The sequence below is a fragment of the Trachypithecus francoisi genome, unplaced genomic scaffold (genome assembly GCF_009764315.1).
Source record: "Trachypithecus francoisi isolate TF-2019V2 unplaced genomic scaffold, Tfra_2.0 Lachesis_group3, whole genome shotgun sequence".
NCBI classification, from domain to species: domain Eukaryota; kingdom Metazoa; phylum Chordata; class Mammalia; order Primates; family Cercopithecidae; genus Trachypithecus; species Trachypithecus francoisi.
Window position 1 is genome coordinate 13,787,227 of NW_022681468.1, and position 18,451 is coordinate 13,805,677.

Below are 18,451 nucleotides of genomic sequence, written 5' to 3' on the forward strand. Positions count from 1 at the left end.
GTGGCTCGGGCCGGCGCGGCGGGCAGGGCGGGGGCGGTGTCTGTGGAGGCCCGGCTTCCCCTCCTGCGGGCCCTGGCCCCAGCACCGGCTCAGGCTCAGCCCTGCCCCAGCCGGCAGGCCGGGCGGCGCGGCGCTCGCGAGCCGGTGGGCGGGAGGGCGAGCCCGCGGGCGGTGGGGGCGTGGGCGGTGGCAGCTTGGCCCAGCCAGTGGCCTTCCGCGCTGAGCGCCGCTCCCTCCTCCCGGCCGCCCGCCGCGCCCCGCCCCGCCCCGCGCGGCAGGACTGCGCGCCCCAGCTCCGATCCCCGTTCCGCGTCCCCGCCGCCGGGAGGAGGTGCCCACTCGCTCGCGGCGCGCGCTGGCCGCCAGACTCGGCCTGTGGGCGATTTCCTCCGGACCCAGGCTCCCCGCCCGAGGAGGAAGATGCAGACCTTTCTGAAAGGAAAGAGAGTTGGCTACTGGCTGAGCGAGAAGAAAATCAAGAAGCTCAATTTCCAGGCCTTCGCCGAGCTGTGCAGGTAAGGAGGGACGCGGCGTCGGTGCCCGGGGACCCCCGGCCCGAGTCCGGTGCAGCCTCAGCGGTTGTTTTGGGAGGTCGGAGCCAAACGGGAAGAAGTGACGTGCGGGGAGACTGAGTCCAAGCAGCCAGGTGGCGGTGGCGGCCGCCGGCCGCGTTCCAGGGAAGCGGTGGCCGGTGCGGGTGAGGTGGCACGGACCGGGGCGCTCAGGTGCACAGTGACCCGGCTGGGGAGGCCCCCAGCAGCCCAAGGCGCGGTGGGAGTGCTGCTGAGGATTGCGGAGGGACCTGGGAAATCGGGGCATCCACGCTGTGGGCTAGGGGCTTGAGGGTACTTTTGGACCGGAGTGTTTTTCTTCCTTCACCCCCTTCCCTTTCGTGAAGAAAGGGCACCCACGTTTGTGGACCACCTAGTATGTGCCCCGCGTGTGCTCGGCTCTTGAGGCTGTCATTGCATATCATGAGGATAAGCCCAGTTGAAGCGAGTAGCAATTCTTGGCATGTATGTGGTGATTTGCTGTCTCATTAGAGCCTCTCAGCAGCCCTGCAAATTGGCCAGGGTGGTGATTCTGGGCCACGTGTCTGAGAAGGTGGACCGATCGGCAGAGAAGCGGGGTACCTCGCTTGGGGTCCCGCAGTTAGGGAGTGGCTGGTGCGTAGAAGGTGCTGGGTAAATGCCCGTAGTATGGAGTGGCCTTTTGCCATCTGGGCCGTGTGCCCCTGCTCCCACCATGCTGGTGCTCCTTGGTGGAGTCTCCGGTGTTTAACAGATCACGTTCTTAATAAATTACGTTCTTAATAAATAAGTCTTGGGTCAGGTAGGCCTTCCCTTGCTCCACAACTGTGGCTTTGCCTCTGAGAAGCAGTTAAGTCCATTTCTCAGTGCAAGCCTAAGAGAATCCAGCTCTGAAAACCTTTTGCAAACTCCAGGTGGAAACCTTTTGTGATGCAGCTGGTTAGATTGATTTTTGAAAATGGGCTCTACTTGCATTTTTGTCCCTGTGGGGGCACCACACATCTTGGAGAATTGAACAGTTGGGTTTCCGTATCCCCTGGTGCTCCTGGGGCGAGTGGCTGGTCTGAGCTGGCATGCTCAGGTGGGCCTGGCAGCACCTCTGTGTACCTGATGCCTGTCCCAAGGGCCTGCTGCTCCTTTGCCCCGTGCAAGCCCGGCAGGCGCTCTTCCTGCAGCCAGAGGTGCGCAGCTTGTATAAGATAGTGCCTAGTTCTTTATCCCTTGGTCTGGGAATGGAGTTGGCTGCCTTCTCCCAGGCCGGTTCCCTCTTCATGATCGATAGGGCATGCAGAGTGGTCCCAGCAATTCATGAAGAAATCAGGAGGAGCTCAAAGCCAGAGCTTTGAAAATGAGTCTTAGGACCCTTGGAACATTACAAAAGGGTACTTGAACATTGTACGGCGGGTACACTCTCTTGTGGGAAGGGCGTTCTAAAACACTGAAGAAATTTGGAGAAGCCCCTTTGGTATGTTCTCAAAGTCCAGTTCTGATGTGAGGCACCGGAGCTCCCCCTGCAGTCATATAAGACTTGGGAAATCCCAGTGAATACCTCGCACCCTTTGTACTGCCGTCTGTATTTGTGTCATCTTGTGTCTGCAACTCAAGCTTGAGGCTTGTCATTGGGTTGGCTTGTTTTACGTGGTAATTAGGAGGCTCTAGCAAAATACTCCTCGCCAAGACTCACAACGAGGTCCTCGTGCTGGACCTGGAGATTGGCTTGACCTTGTAGACATTCTTCCTTTAAAGGGGTGGGAGGTTCAGGGCAGGCTATGGTATCAACATTCTGGGGGATAGAGCATTAATTTTTCTGAAAGGGTTGTTGTCTTCAAAGTCTAGTTCCCTTCCTTTAGCCAAAATATTGGCTTCAAAGAAGGCAGAAGGCATCAGGCTCATTCTAGAACCCGAGGAAGCTCACTTTGTGTTTTCACTAGGGAAGCTTTAGATATTTTATCACTTAAGCCTAAGAAGGAAAAGAAAACACCAAAAAGAGTTTTTCCGTTTCTTCTTTATTACTTTCAGGACAGTGCCCCCTGGTGGCCACATTTCTATACTGGCTGCAAAATGCTGCAACTGTTGAGCCAGTGACCAGGGAGCCCCATGAGGTTGTTTTGTTTGGTGTGAGGGCCGATGAGACTTTAGTGGCTGAGAGACAGTGCAAATGACATGATCATGATTTCCACATTCAGAATCTGGGGGCGCAGGGCTTCTGTATTGACCGGTGATGAATTGTCTGTGAATTCCCTAATGAAAAAGTCTAAAGGTATTTGAAAATGGCCCTGCTCTGGACCGGGTACAGTGTCTCCTGTCTGTAACCCCAGCACTTTGGGAGGCCAGGTGGGTGGATCACGAGGTCAGGAGATCGAGACCATCTGGCTAACATGGTGAAACCCTGTCTCTACTAAAAATACAAAAATTAGCTGGGCATGGTGGTGGGCGCTTGTAGTCCCAGCTACTCAGGAGGCTGAGGCAGGAGAATCACTTGAACCTGGGAGGTAGAGGTTGCCGTAAGTCGAGATCGCGCCACTGCACTTCAGCCTGGGTGACAGAGCAAGACTCCATCTCAAAAAAAAAAAAAAAAAGAAAAAGAAAAAGAAAATGGCCCTGCTCTGAATGTTTGGGCAAAGAATGACCCAAGTGGTCTGGCCCGGTGTGGGTTGTTTAGCTGAATGTCTGGCCTTGTAAAAATCTGATCTCAGAGCAGGAAGAGATGTTGGCCATTATCTCATCCAGCCCCTTTGTCTTACAGGTGGGGAAACCCGTCAAGAGAGGGAGCAGGTTCCGGACTCTTGCTCTTTTCCTTTAACTTCTAGAATGGGTCCAACCTGGCTACCTTGAGACTTGCCTTTCTTGTTGGGCATCTCCGACAATAAGGCAGTCCCCGCATTATCTTTCCAGGGGTCTGGTGGCTGCTATTTAGCCCCCAGGACACATTCCTTACAAGGCTGAGCCCCTCTGCAAGTGTAACCCTTGTCCTGGTGTAAGGGTTTGGGGGGTAGGGCACGTTGATGGCAACAGTGGGTGGTTAGAGCCACTTCATGGGAAGTATCCCACCTGCCGTAGGTAGGGACAGGGGCCAGCCTTTTCAGATGTACACTCTGATAGGATGGGGCTCTGCTAGCCAGCAGATGGGCCTTTGAATCTGCTTGTTTGTCAGTGGTACTGTTTGTTCCTGTGGCCATCCTGTTTCTTCCCCTTTCTACGTGGACACGGCTCTGGTTGTGTTCTCTTGTACCCCTCCCACCTGCCTTCCCTAGCCTGGGAGCAACCCTGTGGGTCTCCCACATCACCCCCTCTTTGTGGCTTTTTTTTTTTTTTTGAGGCGGAATCTCGCTTTGTCACCCAGCCTGGAGTGCAGTGGCGCAATCTCAGCTCACTGCAACCTCCACCTCCCAGGTTCAAGCAATTCTCCTGCCTCAGCCTCCTGAGTAGCTGGGATTACAGGCGCCTGCCACCATGCCTGGCTAATTATTGTATTTTTAGTAGAGGTGGAGTTTTACCATGTTGGCCAGGCTGATCTCGAACTCCTGACCTCAGCTGGTCCACCTGCCTTGGCCTCCCGCTTTTTCTAGATGCTCAGAAGGGGCTTCAGAGGGGGAGTGAAGAAATTAAAGCTGTTAGTTGGCAATACGGGTGATATTAATTTAATTTTTAATTTTGTAGTTCTCTACAGTGCCTCACTGGGGAATGCTGGCTGGCCCCAGTTTCCCCAGCTCGTGTTTTCTGTGCCTCCTCCTCTCCTCCAGCTCTTCCTCTCTGTTCCATTCTTTCTGTGGCTGAACCTACGCTGCAGGAGGTGGGGGCGGAAGAGGCACATGACTTGGTGAAGCTTTCCGTATAAAATTTGGGTGAACCTCATCTGTCTTTACTGTAATAATTGCTGATTTTTAATGAAGTGCTTCCAGGGACCTCATCTCATTTAATCCTTCCAGCAGCCCAGGGATGGAGGGATGAGTGATGGAGGGATGAGGAATGAGGGATGAGGGATGAGGAAACACAGGCCCTGGGAGTATACGGGAACTGCACAGCCAGTTAGAGGGCTTTCTTGCGTCCACTCCTGAGGCCTTTGTGCTGAGAATGTGGCTTCCTTGTTTATTTGCCCAGGTTAGGCTGGGGCTTCCAGGAGGCTCCAGAAGCACAAGAATGTCTGTGAGTTTCTCATCCTCCGGAGACTTGGAGGCCAGCTGGGCTGACTCGGCTTGCAAGAAACGTGTTTCTGGAGCAATCTCAGACCTTGGTTTCCCACCAGGGACCCATTTGTCCCAATACCTTAGAAGGGACTGAGGAGTTCATTAATGCTAACGTTTATGAGCACCCTCGGTAGGTCGCCCAGGTCCGCCCCTGCTCTCACGGGGCTGGGAGTTTGGTGTCAACAGTAAACTGGCTTGGGAGGCGTGCCAGTGAGAGTGTAGCATGCCACCGGGCCTGTCCCTTCCCCTTGAGCCCTACATTTGTTCCTTTAAAATAGGGCCATCTCCAAGGCCCTTTTCTGCAGGGATGGCTTAGCATTCTGGTCTGGAATTCTTTCGGGAGATTCTCTGTGGGGAGGAAGGAGGATCTTTTCCAGGATTAAGTGATGCTGGTCTGTGGGTGGGTATTTTTTTGTTTGTTTTAATGTCTGGATTTACCACCATTTCTGGGGTGCAGAGTTGGGAGGAGGTGCTGACTGAGGTTTTCTTTGCAGCAGTGCATAGGGAGTATTCAAAACCCAGCCTTGCAAATGAACCCTTTCTACCAGCCTCCTGGGGAGCAAACAGAACTTCACCTGGGAGGAAGCGTCCGTGTGTACGTGGGTTGTCTATCGAAGGGACTGTGTCTGTTTTAGGCCTGGCTCCGTGGCTGACTGCCCATGTGCCCCGTGACCCTCGACACATTCCCTACCCGTCTGTGCCTCACTTTTCTCATCTGTGAGGGTAATAATTTAGCTTAGGGTTGCAAGCATCAAATGAGGGAATTGGCTAAAGGGTTCAGGATAGTGCCTGGAGCTCTGTCAGTGGCGGCAGCCGCTGCCGTCATCATCCCTGTGGAGTGAGCGAGTGGGTCTCTGCCCACGGATGCCTCTCTATTCAGGGACCTTTGGCCTTTGTAGATTTAGTGTTCCTGGGTTTGGCAGTTTGCAAGTCACCCTGAAGGCCATGATGGCTGAACTGATCATCTTGCAGGGATGTGGGGTTTGTGGATTTGAAACTGTTCAGTGGGCACAGCTAAGGAGGGGAGCCTGGCTTTCCTGGTGGCCTTTCAGCATCACAGCAGGGTTCTGTTCTCCTTTAGCACATGGCCCACCTGAATCTTACAGCCCCCCAGGAGGCGGAGGTGCTGTCCCCACCTACTTTATGGATGCGGAAGCTGAGAAATTTATGTTAAGGTGCTACTTGTATATTTTCAAGTTTGGAGATTGAGAAGAGTTTGTTCTGGGGGTTTCCTGAAAATGCCAAGTCTCCACTAGTAATCTTGTTACCATTACTAGCTATCATTTATTGTTTTCTGTATCTTTTTGAATATTTAAGACATTCACATATCAAAACAAATTCAGAAGACTCAGAATATACAATGAAATGTCAGTCCCGTTTGCTTCTCGTTCCTGCGTTCTAGTTCCCTGGGGCAGTCTGTCTCTATAGGTGTTTATGCATACACAGGGACGCATGCAGGTGTGGGTCTCTCCATATGTATCTACTGTTGTGCTCTTGCTCATTGCATGGGACTGTGTGTCTTGGAGAAACTCCACATCACTGCTTCATTTGGAGACAGTTTTGTATTATTGCCCCTTTTTTAAAAACAGCTGTGTGGTCCAGTTCTTAAAAGGATGGAACATGTGTCTGCCCCTGGTGTTGGTTTCTGCTGGTATGGGCAGCACGACAATACTCTGTCCCCTTGCCTGGGTGTACATTGCTGGATGAGGAGGGCTGGGTCAGAGGGCACAGGCATTTTACTTTTTTTTTTTTTTTTTTTTTTTGAGACGAAGTCTCGCTCTGTCACCCAGGCTGGAGTGCAGTGGCACGATCTCGGCTCACTGCAAGCTCCGCCTCCCGGGTTTACGCCATTCTCCTGCCTCAGCCTCCGAGTAGCTGGGACTACAGGCGCCCGCCATCTCGCCCGGCTAATTTTTTGTATTTTTAGTAGAGACGGGGTTTCACCGTGTTAGCCAGGATGGTCTCGATCTCCTGACCTCGTGATCCACCCGTCTCGGCCTCCCAAAGTGCTGGGATTACAGGGTTGAGCCACCGCGCCCGGCCGGCATTTTACTTTTTAATACTTTGTGTGTGTGTGTGTGTGTGAGACAGAGTCTCCCTCAGTCGCCCAGGCTGGAGTGCAGTGGCACGATCTTGGCTCACTGCAACCTCCGCCTCCCAGGTTCAAGTGATTCTGCTGCCTCAGCTTCCCTAGTAGCTGGAACTACAGTCATGCACCACCACGCCCGGCTAATTTTTGTATTTTTAGTAGAGACTGGGTTTCGCCGTCTTGGCTAGGTTGGTCCGAACTCTTGGCCTCAATTGATCTGCCCACCTCAGCGTCCCAAAGTGCTGGGATTACAGTCATGAGCCACTACGCCCAGCTTTTTCATACATGTTCTGAAACTGCTCACAAATTTCACTATGTCAGTCCCAGTGACAGTGAATGGGAGAGCCTGCGTTGCACACCCTCCTGCGCTTGGCGCTGGGACAAATCTGTGGGTGACATCGTCCTCTGGATTCGTATTTTGCTTAGTGAGATAGTGAGATTGAGGAGTTTAGGTTGTTGGGGGCTGACTGCAGGCACCCAGAAGAGCTGGGTGCACCTGCATGGTGGGCTGGGCGCCAGTGTTTCTAACCACTGGACCATCCTGCCTTTACTGGTTATTTCTCCTACATGGTTTAGCAGGTTTGGGACATTCAGTACATACTTAGTCAAGTGCCCCAAGAGCACAGTTCCTGAACAGTTGGATGTAAATAGGGTTTCAGTTCCCACTCATTTTGAATTCAGCTGGAAAGCTACTTTTGAGAGAATGCTATGGCACTTCCCTTTTAAAAAGTAACATTCATTTTAGAAAGCAAAGCATTCAGGAGCTGTGCACCTCCTTCTTTCCCTTGCAAAGTCACTGTCTGAAACACCTTCCCCATCCTGCATGAATTGGGCCCAGCCCAGCCTCTCCCACTCTGGTAGCCCTTGGGCAGCCGGCCTGGGTGTGTGTGGCCTTGCTCTGGAGAGGGTGTGGGACTCCCGAGAGCTGGCCCACGGTCACACAGTGGAAATGTGGGAGGGGAACTTGCCTCACTCCAAACCGAGTGCTCCCCGTTCACCACTGGCCAAAGCCTCCTTGTGAACAGGCCCTACCTCCCGGCTGCGGCCCATGGTGTGTGTTAGAGTGGCCAGGCCATACCTGTGGGGCTGTTTGAATATTTCTGGGACTTCGTTGTGCTGCTTCGAGCCTGCTCAGAAAGCAGCTGCTCTTGTGGCCTGCATCTCCCCAGCAGAGCCTCATGGGCTGGTTTCTGTAGGTGCATCCTCCGGATAGCCCCGGGGAGTGCTCCCACAACCGCTTTTAGGGTTCGGTGGGGTGGATCTGAGATTCATGTCAGAGATCCCGTGGAGCCGTGGAGTGTTGACAATCACTCCCACAAGGGAGCCCCGGACTCCGGACCCCCCTCCCCATTCCCTACCCCTCTAGGCCCTTGAGTGCTGGGTGCCCCACCCTGTTAATTGCTCATGGTGTTCCAGGGCACACCTGTGGCAGAGGCCACCTGCAGACTCAGTTGCCCCAGAGGGCAAATCGAGACCCACAGGCCAAAGATCCTCCCAGACAGCTTCAGGGAGATGTCTTCGTTCTCCTCTCACACCATCAGAATCTTCACTGATACTTAGGCCCCCACCACTGGGCCTGTTCTTTCTCTCTGACTTGCTCATCGTCCTGCTTATTTTAAGTCTGTCTTGTTTTTAAGTAGTTGGTTCCATGAAGGTAGAGATTTTGGCAGCTTTATTTACTGCTGAAACCCCAGTGCCTATACCAGTGCACATAGGAGCTCAAAAAATAATCTGTTAGTGGCCAGGTGTGATGGCTTATACCTGTAATCCCAGCACTTTGGGAGGCCGAGGAGGGCAGATCATTTGAGGTCAGGAGTTCAAGACCAGCCTGGGCAACATGGTGAATACCCATCTCTACTAAAAGTAAAAAAAATTAGCAGGGCATGGTGGCAGGTGCTTGTTATCCCAGCTACTTGGGAGGCTGAGGCAGGAGAATTGCTTGAGCTCGGGAGGTGGAGATTGCAGTGAGCCAAGATTGCACCATTGCACTCCAGCCTGGGCGACACAGCTGGACTCTGTCTCAAAAAAGAAAAAAAAAAAAGTATGTTAGTGGATTAATAACTGCCTGGTGGTTTTTGGAAACCTTTTTCATGTCCCTATGGCTCAGCCAAAGCCACTTGTGACTCTGGAGTGCTCTGGGTCAGGAAGGAACCCCCAGGGGTGGGGGAAATGGGGAGGGAGTTAGGTGGTAAGTCCCAGGTTCCGGAGGGGCTCGTGGGCAAGTCCTGAGCACCTGCCCTCGCCAGTCCTGTGCTGGGTGCCAGTCTTTGCCGGCATATACACCTGCGGGAGGTGAAGGCAAACCAGCTCTCAGATGCACTGGAAATCTGCAAGATGTGAGTAGAGCCCGGAAACCTGAAAACAGGAGAGAACCATGGCGCAGTGACTGTAGCCACTTTAGCACTCTGTGGTCAGAGAAGGCCTCTCTGAGGAGGCGATGTTCAGAGAAAGGGGCCTAGAGCTCTCTCCAGGAGCTAAAGGACTCACAAGGTGGATGGTGTCCACTGTGTAGAGGCCACACACTCTGGCCTGCCTCTGCCATAAGCCCTGGGTTCCATGTGGACTGGAGGGCAGGCAGCTCTGGGCAGAACTGAGGCCGGTTTCCACTTTAGACAGGGTGGTTCAAGGAGGTGTCAGGGTGTCCTTCTAGAGCCTTGTTTCCTGACCGTTTGACCTTCCTCCCATCCGAGGGAGGCTGCAGTTATGCCCTCGGGGTCAGGGATAGGAAGACAAAAATGCTTCCCTTCGGTCTGGCTCAGTCCAGCCTTTGTGTTCAGGAAATGAGCCGCTCTGGGTTGTGGGGTGGTGGTGGATGGGGTGGTGGTGGGTGGAGAGGTGGTGGGTGGGTCAGCTGACCTTTCTCAAGGATCAGGTTAGGCCTCAGGTGCCCAAGGGAGCAGAGGGAAGCTGCGGCTGAAGTGTGTGCTCTTTGGCAGTCATCAAATCTTCCTCCAAGTTACTTGTTTGCCAAACTTGCCCAACAAAAGAGGCACCAGGGGCTGGGCACGGTGGCTCACTCCTATAATCCCAGCACTTTGGCATTCTGAGGCGGGCGGATCACCTGAAGTCAGGAGTTCAAGACCAGCTTGGCCAACATGGCGAAACCCCGTCTCTACTAAAAATACAAAAAAATCAGCTGGGTATGGTGACGGCACTTGTAATCCCAGCTGCTCAGGAGGCTGAGGCAGGAGAATCGCTTGAAACCGGGAGGTGGATGTTGCAGTGAGCTGAGATCGCGCCACTGTACTCCAGCCTGGGCGACATGAGTGAAACTCTGTCTCAAAAAAAAGAAAGAAAAAAAAAAACCCCACAAAAATTAGCTGGGTGTCGTGGTGGGTGCCTGTAATCCCAGCTACTACTTGGGAGGCTGAGGTGGGAGAATCGCTTGAACTCAGAAGGTGGAGGTTGCGGTGAGCCAAGATTGCATCACTGCACTCCAGCCTGGGTGACAGAGCAAGACTCTGTCTCCAAAAAAAAAAAAAAAAAAATACCAGGGACACTGGGGAGAAGTACACTGAAGTCTACCTTCCCTGTGAGATGAAGATTCCCCTGGGAAAGGGGCTGGGGAGCTCCTTGTGAGGTACCCTGATGATTCTTACAAGAAACTACTCACTGTCATTTCATAAAGTGCCTCACTAGACCATAACCCAAAACTGTCAGGCGTGGGCAAGCACCGAGTTAGCCAAGGCTGAGGCAGTGTCTTCAGACTTCCCAGGGGCAGGTCCCCTCCAGGAGGTGTGCTGGAGCCAGAGGTTCCCATGCTGGCTCCTGGGTCTCTGTACCCTGAGCTCACCGTGGGAATCTCCAGTCTAGCAGCGTTCACCTGAGGCCTCATTGGAGCCCCCTCATGCAGGAGGGAAACATGGCAGGGGCGCCAGGTCGTCAGCCCAGCCTAGTTCTCCCTGCTGTTGCTACCTTTTGCAAAATTCCTTCTCAAAAGAAGCCTTTTCAAATTTCTTGCCTATGGCTGCTGGTTCGCCCAGAGTGTATAGAAAGGAGCTAGTTTTGCACAGGAGACATTCCTGGGACTGACCTGGCCAGATAGACACTTGTGGCGTATTCCTCGGCAGTTTACGTTGCAAACCCATGGACTCCTTAGCAATCATTCTCATTGGCCTAGGGTCACTCTGGGTGCTCTTGGAGCCCAAGCCAGAAACTGGGACTCTGGGCTTGTTTAGGTGGCCTGCTGTGCTTTCCCGCGGCTGTGTTGCTTCCCCTCTGCTCTCTTGTACATTTATGGCTCATGCCAGATCTCAGAGGATCCTGAGAACCTACCATGGGGGTCAGGCACTATTGCAGCTGGGGTAACTACCCTCCGGGATGGGTGAGGGGTCTTCATTTGCTAGATGAGAACCCTGAGACTCAGGGAGAGGCGAGGTGCTTGGTCACTCAGCTGTGAGTGGCACAGCTTGGATTCACCCTCAGGGATGGGTGACTTCTGAAACCATGCTGTTTCCACCCTGCCAGGTCGCCTTTGTCTTCAGCACAGCATCCAACTGCCGTCGATCGGTGTGGTATCCAGTGTCAGGAAAATCAAGGGGTTCTTTTCTTTTCTTTTTTTTTTTGAGATGGAGTTTGACTATTGTCACCCAGGCCAGAGTGCAATGGTGTGATCTTGGTTCACTGCAGCCTCCCCCTCAGCCTCCCCAGTAGCTGGGATTACAGGCATCCACCATCACACCCAGCAAATTTTTGTATTTTTAGTGGAGACGAAGTTTCACCATGTCAGGCTAGGTTTTACCATGCCAGGCTAGTCTCGAACTCCTGACCTCAGGTAATCTACTCAACTTGGCCTCACAAAATGCTGGGATTACAAGTGTGAGCCACCACGCCCAGCCTCAAGGGGTTTTTTCCTGAGCATCCTTTGTGTGCAGTTGTTGGGCCCAGAGGGATAGTGCATGGTGGAGATGGCAGTGAAGTTGGAGCATGAGACTTGCCCTGAGCCTCTGCCCTCCCAACTGTAAAGCGGGTGTAGTGCACCTGCCCTAGGGCCAAATGACAGGATTCCCCCTCCACCCAAGAGGCCACCTCATCTGCCCTCCTACCCGCCTATGGCAGGGCCTGGGGTGTCTGACACATCTCTGCTGGGAGCTGCCACCCGTCTTTTTCTGGGGGATCCTCCAGTGGTCAGCATGCTGCTTCCTGGGCATGGCAGGGCATGGTAGGTGGGTGCAGAGAGAACGCTTCTGTGGCAGTTTCACTTTCATTTCTGCCTCACACCCTGTTTCCATCCAACAGTCGAGGGCTGGGCTGCGGAGGTGAGGAAACATCCGGTCTCTACCCTGGGGTGCTTGTCCTAGTGCAGTTTCCCAGGCCTCCCCCTCCCCTGGAACGAATCTGGGGTGGGCCATGACATCTTCTTTTTAAAAAACACCCCATTCATTCCTTTATGCACTCCCATGCCACATACTTACTGAGTGCCTGCTGCATGCTGGGCACTGCTGGGTTCTGGGGATTGATACAGCAGTGAGCACCACAGTCTCCTGGAGCCCCAGGGTCAGTCTTAGGGAGAGCTTCAGGGCAGTTGTCTCGCCACTGAGCAGTTCTTGCCCACAGTGTGCTGGGTCACGCACCTCTCAGGGTCCTGGGCTCGTGAGTTTCTTGTTATTATTATTATTATTATTATTTTGAGACGGAGTCTCGCTCTGTCACCCAGGCTGGAGTGCAGTGGCCGGATCTCAGCTCACTGCAAGCTCCGCCTCCCGGGTTCCCGCCATTCTCCTGCCTCAGCCTCCCGAGTAGCTGGGACTACAGGCGCCGCCACCTCACCCGGCTAGTTTTTGTATTTTTAGTAGAGACGGGGTTTCACCGTGTTAGCCAGGATGGTCTCGATCTCCTGACCTCGTGATCCGCCCGTCTCGGCCTCCCAAAGTGCTGGGATTACAGGCTTGAGCCACCGCGCCCGGCCATTATTACTATTTTTTTGAGATGGAGATGGAGTCTTGCTCTGTCTCCCAGGCTGGAGTGCAGTGGCGCGATTTCAGCTCCCTGCAACTTCTGCCTCCCGGGTTCAAGTGATTCCCCTGCCTCAGCCTCCTGAGTAGCTGGGATTACAGGCGCCTGCCACTACGCCTGGTTAATTTTTGTATTTTTAGTAGAGACGGGGTAGAGACGGGGTTTCACCATGTTAGTCAGGCTAGTCTTGAACTCATGATCTGCCTGCCTCAGCCTCCCAGAGTGCTGAGATTACAGGCGTGAGCCACCATGCCTGGCCCTATTTTTCTTTTTCTTTCTTTTCTTTTCTTTTTTTTTAAGAGACAGGGTCTTACTATGTTACCCAGGCTGGTCTCCAACTCCTATGTTCAAGCAATCCTCCCCACCTTGGCCTCTTGAGTAGCTGGGACTACAAGTGTGCTACTACACGCAGCTCATGGGTTTCTCTGTGAGGAATAGAGTGATGTGGGACTGCTGGCTTCTGTCTGGGTGAAATTTCTTCTTCGCTCTGCACCCCCACCCGTCTTACAGATATGGAAATGAAGACTCAGAAAGAACATGCAGGTCAGGCACAGTGGCTCATGCCTGTAATCTCAGCACTTTGGGAGGCCGAGGCGGGTGGATCACCTGAGGTCAGGAGTTCAAGACCAGCGTGGCCAACATGGTGAAACTCCATCTCTACTAAAAATACAAAAAATTAGCTGGGCATGGTGATGCACACCTGTAATCCCAGCTATCTAGGAGGCTGAGGCAGGAGAATTGCTTGAACCCAGGAGGCAGAGATGGCTTTGAGCCGAGATCACACCGCTACACTCCAGCCTGGGTGATAGAGCAAGACTCTGTCTCCAAAAAAAAAAAAAAAAAAAAAGAACAACAAAAAAAGCCCCAAACAAGTAGTTATAGAGCTAGCAGGTGGGGCAGCTTAGATTGGAACCTGGCCTGACTGATACTAAAGCTTTTTTTTGTCTTTTTTTTGTTTTTGTTTTTTGAGACAGAATCTCGCTCTGTTGCCAGGCTCTGGAGTGCAGTGGCACAGTTTCGGTTCACTGCAACCTCTACTTCCCAGGTTCAAGTGATTCTTCTGCCTCAGCCTCCCAAGTAGCTGGGACTACAGGTGCGTGCCACCGTGTCCAGCTAATTTTTTTATTTTTAGTAGAGATGGGGTTTCACCATGTTGGCCAGGATGATCTCGATCTCTTGACCTCATAATCCGCCCTCCTTGGCGTCCCAAAATGCTGGGATGACAGGCGTGAGCCACCACTCCCTGCCTTCTTTCTGTCTTTTTTTGCCATTGTTGTTATAGAGACAGGGTTTCACTATGTTGGCCAGGCTGATCTCTAACTCCTGAGCTCGATCAATCGCCCGCCTCAGCCTCCCAAATTGTTGGGATTATAGGCTTGAGCCACTGTGCCTAGCCAGCCTATTTTCTTTTGCTTTTTTGTGAGTCTCTGTCATCCAGGTTGGAGTGCAGTGGTGTAATCTCAGCTCACTGCAACCTCCACCTCCCAGGTGCAAGAGATTCTTGGACCCTAGCCTTCCAAGTAGCTGGGATTACAGGTGTGTGCCACCACGACCGGCTAATTTCTGTAGTTTTAGCAGAGACAGGGTTTCACCATGTTGGCCAGGCTGTTCTTGAACTCCTGACCTCAGGTGATCTATCCACCTCAGCCTCCCAAAGTGTTGGGATTACAGGTATGAGCCACCGCACCCGGCCCAGCCTATTTTCTTTAAGATTTTAAAGTCCTAACATTCATCACGGGATCCTTGAAAAGAAAAGGAGTTACGTCCTCGCCACCAGAGGCTTTTGCTGCCTCCCTGCAGGAAAGTGTGTCCAGTGGCATTGGGATCGTGTTGGAGAAAGGTTTTGCTTCCTGCACAATCAGCTCCCAAGCACCCTTTGTATAACTTAACCTGGGCGCAGACAAGCTGTGGCCTGTGCTTGCGGAGATTTGGGTGCCCCATCCTCTGGCTGCTCTGGGGATGCCTGAAGCTATGGAGAGGCCAGTCCAGGACCCAGCTTCTGACCTTTGTCTACATATCAGGAGGAGCCCTCCTGGTGAGTAATGTGCCTCATTCTTTTGGGGGAGCTGACAGAGGTGCCTGTAGTGTGGAGCCGGTGGCAGGGGCAGGGGAATCTCCCTCCAGAAATGCACATAAGCCTGCAGTCACCCTGCCCTGCATTGTTAAGTGTTATAAGGACAGTTAGCTCCAGAAACAGCAGTGGCTCCTGTCTCTGGAGCTCTAGGTTCGTGCCTGATGTGGTGCTGAGCGCTAACATGTGGCTCTTTGAGGCCGTATGTGGAGACTGAGGCTCAGAGAGGGTAAGTGACCTTCCCGGGGTTTCATAGCTGATCACCCTGGGAGTGGGTTTTAAACATCAGTTTGCGCGGTGGCATGATCTCAGCTCACTACAACCTCCGCCTCCTGGGTTCAAGCGATTCTCCTGCGTCAGCCTCCCGAGTAGCTAGAATCACAAGCATGCGCCTCCACACCCAGCTAATTTTTTGTATTTTTAGTAAAGATGGGGCTTCACCCCATTCGCCAGGCTGGTCTCGAACTCCTGACCTCAAATGATCCACCTGGCTTGGCCTCCCAAAGTGCTGGGATTACAGGCGTGAACCACCGTGCCTGGCCTCGGCTTCTTACTAGGAGGATGACTGTGGGTGTGTTTCGGCTCCTCTCTGGGCTTAATTTCCTTGTCAGTAAGAGGTGGCCTTGTGCTCAGGCATAGGAGGGGGTCAGCACATGCAAACTTCCCTTCTGTGCAGGACAGAGGCCATCTTTGGAAGGAAGATGGAGGAAGGTGGCCCCTCACTCACCTGTGTCAGGTGGTATCAGAGTAAACCTCCACTGTGGGGTGAGGCACAGAGAGTCACAATCTTAAAAGAGGAGTAATTTTTGAAAACCTTTGAGCCAGAAGAGGCCTTTGCAAATGAGGATTTGCAGCTCAGAGTGGCGGCCTTGCAGGGTCACACATGTAGAGCTTTGGGCTGACAGCTTCGCAGCCCACAAGTACATCTCCTGTGGCCTCCAGGGAACCTCTAGGAGTGTGAAGAGGCAGGGTGTGTTCTGTTCTGGGCCATCATTGGTGGACCCCATCCCTGGCCAGGATGAGTTATTTTTGTTGATGGGCCCTGAGGACTCTCCTAGCCTTGCTGGAAATGCGGCAGGAAATTCTTTAGATTTGGGATGCTCTCCTGGGAAGGGTGGGGGAATGGGTGGGTGCCCCTTCCCTGACGCAGCCATCTGGGACTTGGGCAGTTCTGTGAGTGCCTCTGCATGAGCTTCAGGCTGGGACCCTGTGGACAGTGAGACCCATGGACTGGGCCACATGGCTGCAACTCTGTTTCTGTTGCTGTGTGCTCTGGTCCTCTCACTCTCAACCAACAGATGTAGTGAGTCACTGGAGTCTCGTCAGCTAATGATCTGAGCAGAAAGTTGATTGTATGGCTGATTCCTAGAGTCACAGGGATGGATAGGTTCTGACATGAGCCTCGGTGCTGAGCGGGTTCGGTAACAAAGGGGATGTATTGGTTCCTGAGTCAAATCCTTGGGGCATTCTGGCTTCAGGTGCAGGTAGACTCGGGCTCAGGCGACAGTCCAATAGGGCCTCGTCTGTCTGTCTGTCTTTCTTCCCCCCGCCCCCTCCCTGCTTCCCTGGTCTCTTTTACATTGGCTTCATTCTCAGGCGCATGTGGTACAAGGCGAGTCCTCACCCTCAACCCTTATTCTCAGCCAGGCACTGTGGCGTTCCTTAGGTGTGTGATCTCATTTGATCCGCATTACAGCCCTGGGAGGGGGGTGGTTTTAGCATTCCTGTTTCTAACAGAAGGGCTAAGTAACTTGCCTGGGGTCACACAGCTGGTAGGGGCAGAGCTGGGATTCAGAGCTGGTCGGGTTGGCTCCAGGGCCCCCCATCCCTCATGCTCCAGGTCCACAGGGACGGGGATTCCTTCTGGTAGCCTCTGATTTGTCAGCCTGGGCCACGTACTTGTCTCTGAACCATTCTCGCTGGGGCTGGGGAATGCAGTGCCTCATTCCCTTCTACATGGCCTGAGTGTGGGCAGGGTGGATCCCCAAAAGAATGCTGTGGGGGGACTGTTCCCCAGAGGCAGGGGAGGGATGTTTGGCAGCTGAGGTGGGGGTGGACGTGCTCCCTGATTCTGGGCTTCAGTGGCTGGCCAGAGTGAGGCTGGAGGCTGCCTTCCCTCAGCTTCCAGCTCTGGAACTGGCTTGCAAAGACCTGGACAGGGCCTGAGGGTTCGCGCACAGAGTCCAGGGCCAGGACGTTGTTCCCAAGAAGGGAGTGGAGGTAGCCCCACAAGTCTGAGCCCCAGTCTGGCCTGCCCTCTGCTGGGCGCTCTGCTTGGGGTTCCAGAATTCTCAGAGGCGGCTGGGTGGGAGTGCTGGTGGGAAGCTTTGGAAAGGAGGCTGCTCGGGCCTGTGGCTGGGTGGCCCGAAGCGGCTTCTTGGACCCCACCTTGTGACTCAGTTAAACCTGAGTCTGGCTTATTCCCATGGCCAGCCTGACACAGGCAGATTCTGAGGGTCCTGGCTGCGCCTAGCAGCCGGCTGGGTGGGTGGGCATACTGGAGGGCTGATATCCTATTTGTGGGCTGGGGTTTTTCAGGGCCTTGGGAAAGACTGCCTGAGTTCTGGTAGAAGGACCATGTCTTCCCTGCCCCGCTGGCGCTGTGCAGAACCTTGGTGTTTTGACACTGAAGTGTTCTGGAGCTAAACAATCTTGTGTTTTGTAAACACAATTAGCCTGTTGCTGTTTGACCCTGTCCTGCTTGGGAAAGGTTGAGAAGATGTCTTTCTGCTGGATCCTGGGAATTCTGAGAGCCTGGAGCAGCTGTGAACTAGTGGCTGGGGGTTGTCGGAGCTGGAGGGGAGTGTTGGTCGGGAGAGGGCCACTCCTGTCCAGGACGTTCTGCTCTGATGTACTAAGCCAGACCCTGGCCCCTCACAGCTGAGCAGGCCTGGTGGGAACTGCGAGGAGGACATGCTGGACTATTTCCACCCAGAAGGGGAGAGGAAATGAATGGTGAGTGGCTGGTGGCCACAAACCCAGGATGTTCCATACCTCAAGGCCCCAGTTCCGAGGGCCCTGGGCAAAGGGGCTGGGCTGGAGGTTGGGAGAAGTGCAGGGTGACAGGCCCTGGTTAGAGTGTGGGTCCCTCATGGTTCCTTTCTGAAACGAATGGGGCAGGTGAGGGCAAGGCCTGCTCAGAGCCCCTTGCCCCGGGCCTGCTTACCCGCTGTGGGCGCCTCTGCTTGGTGTTCCAGAATTCTCAGAGGTGGCTGCATGGGAGTGCTGGAGGGAAGCTCGGGAAGGGAAGCCACTCTACCCTGCCTTGGTTGTGGCGGCATGGACAGCCCTGAAGTAGCTTCATGGGCCTTTCGGTGCTGCACAAGGTGGCAGAAGCTGGGAGCAGTGCTCAGACCCCTGCTCTGCCGTTTAGCTGTGTGGACCTGCACCATGGTCTCTATTTGAGAGCTCCTAGCTCAGAGGCTCTGGGAAATGAGTTTGGGACCCATTACTTCTGGTTTAGCTGGTGGGGCTGGTGGACCTGTCATGTCAGGTTGGACAATGAAAACCTCAGGGAAGCACTTTGGTCGGGTCTGTTAGGTTACACTGTGAGAAGGGGTTGCTGCTGTTTATCCGCTGGTGAAAACGGAAACCAAGTTCAAGAAGTTGGTGAGTTGAC

The 18,451-nt window shown here is 53.6% G+C and overlaps 1 protein-coding gene across 3 annotated transcripts in view; it reads left to right on the forward strand.

Annotated features, from left to right (window-relative positions):
- Positions 1 to 273: 273 nt before the first annotated feature.
- ITPK1 (inositol-tetrakisphosphate 1-kinase) overlaps positions 274 to 18,451 on the forward strand; it is a 184,361-nt gene continuing 166,183 nt past the window's right edge. For 2 of the 3 annotated variants that reach the window (XM_033191523.1, XM_033191525.1), the window contains exon 1: positions 274 to 515. In XM_033191523.1, the coding sequence (XP_033047414.1) occupies positions 421 to 515 (95 nt within the window). In that variant the 5' untranslated portion in view covers positions 274 to 420. The remainder of the gene's footprint in view (positions 516 to 18,451) is intronic. The other variant, XM_033191522.1, reaches the window with a different exon arrangement.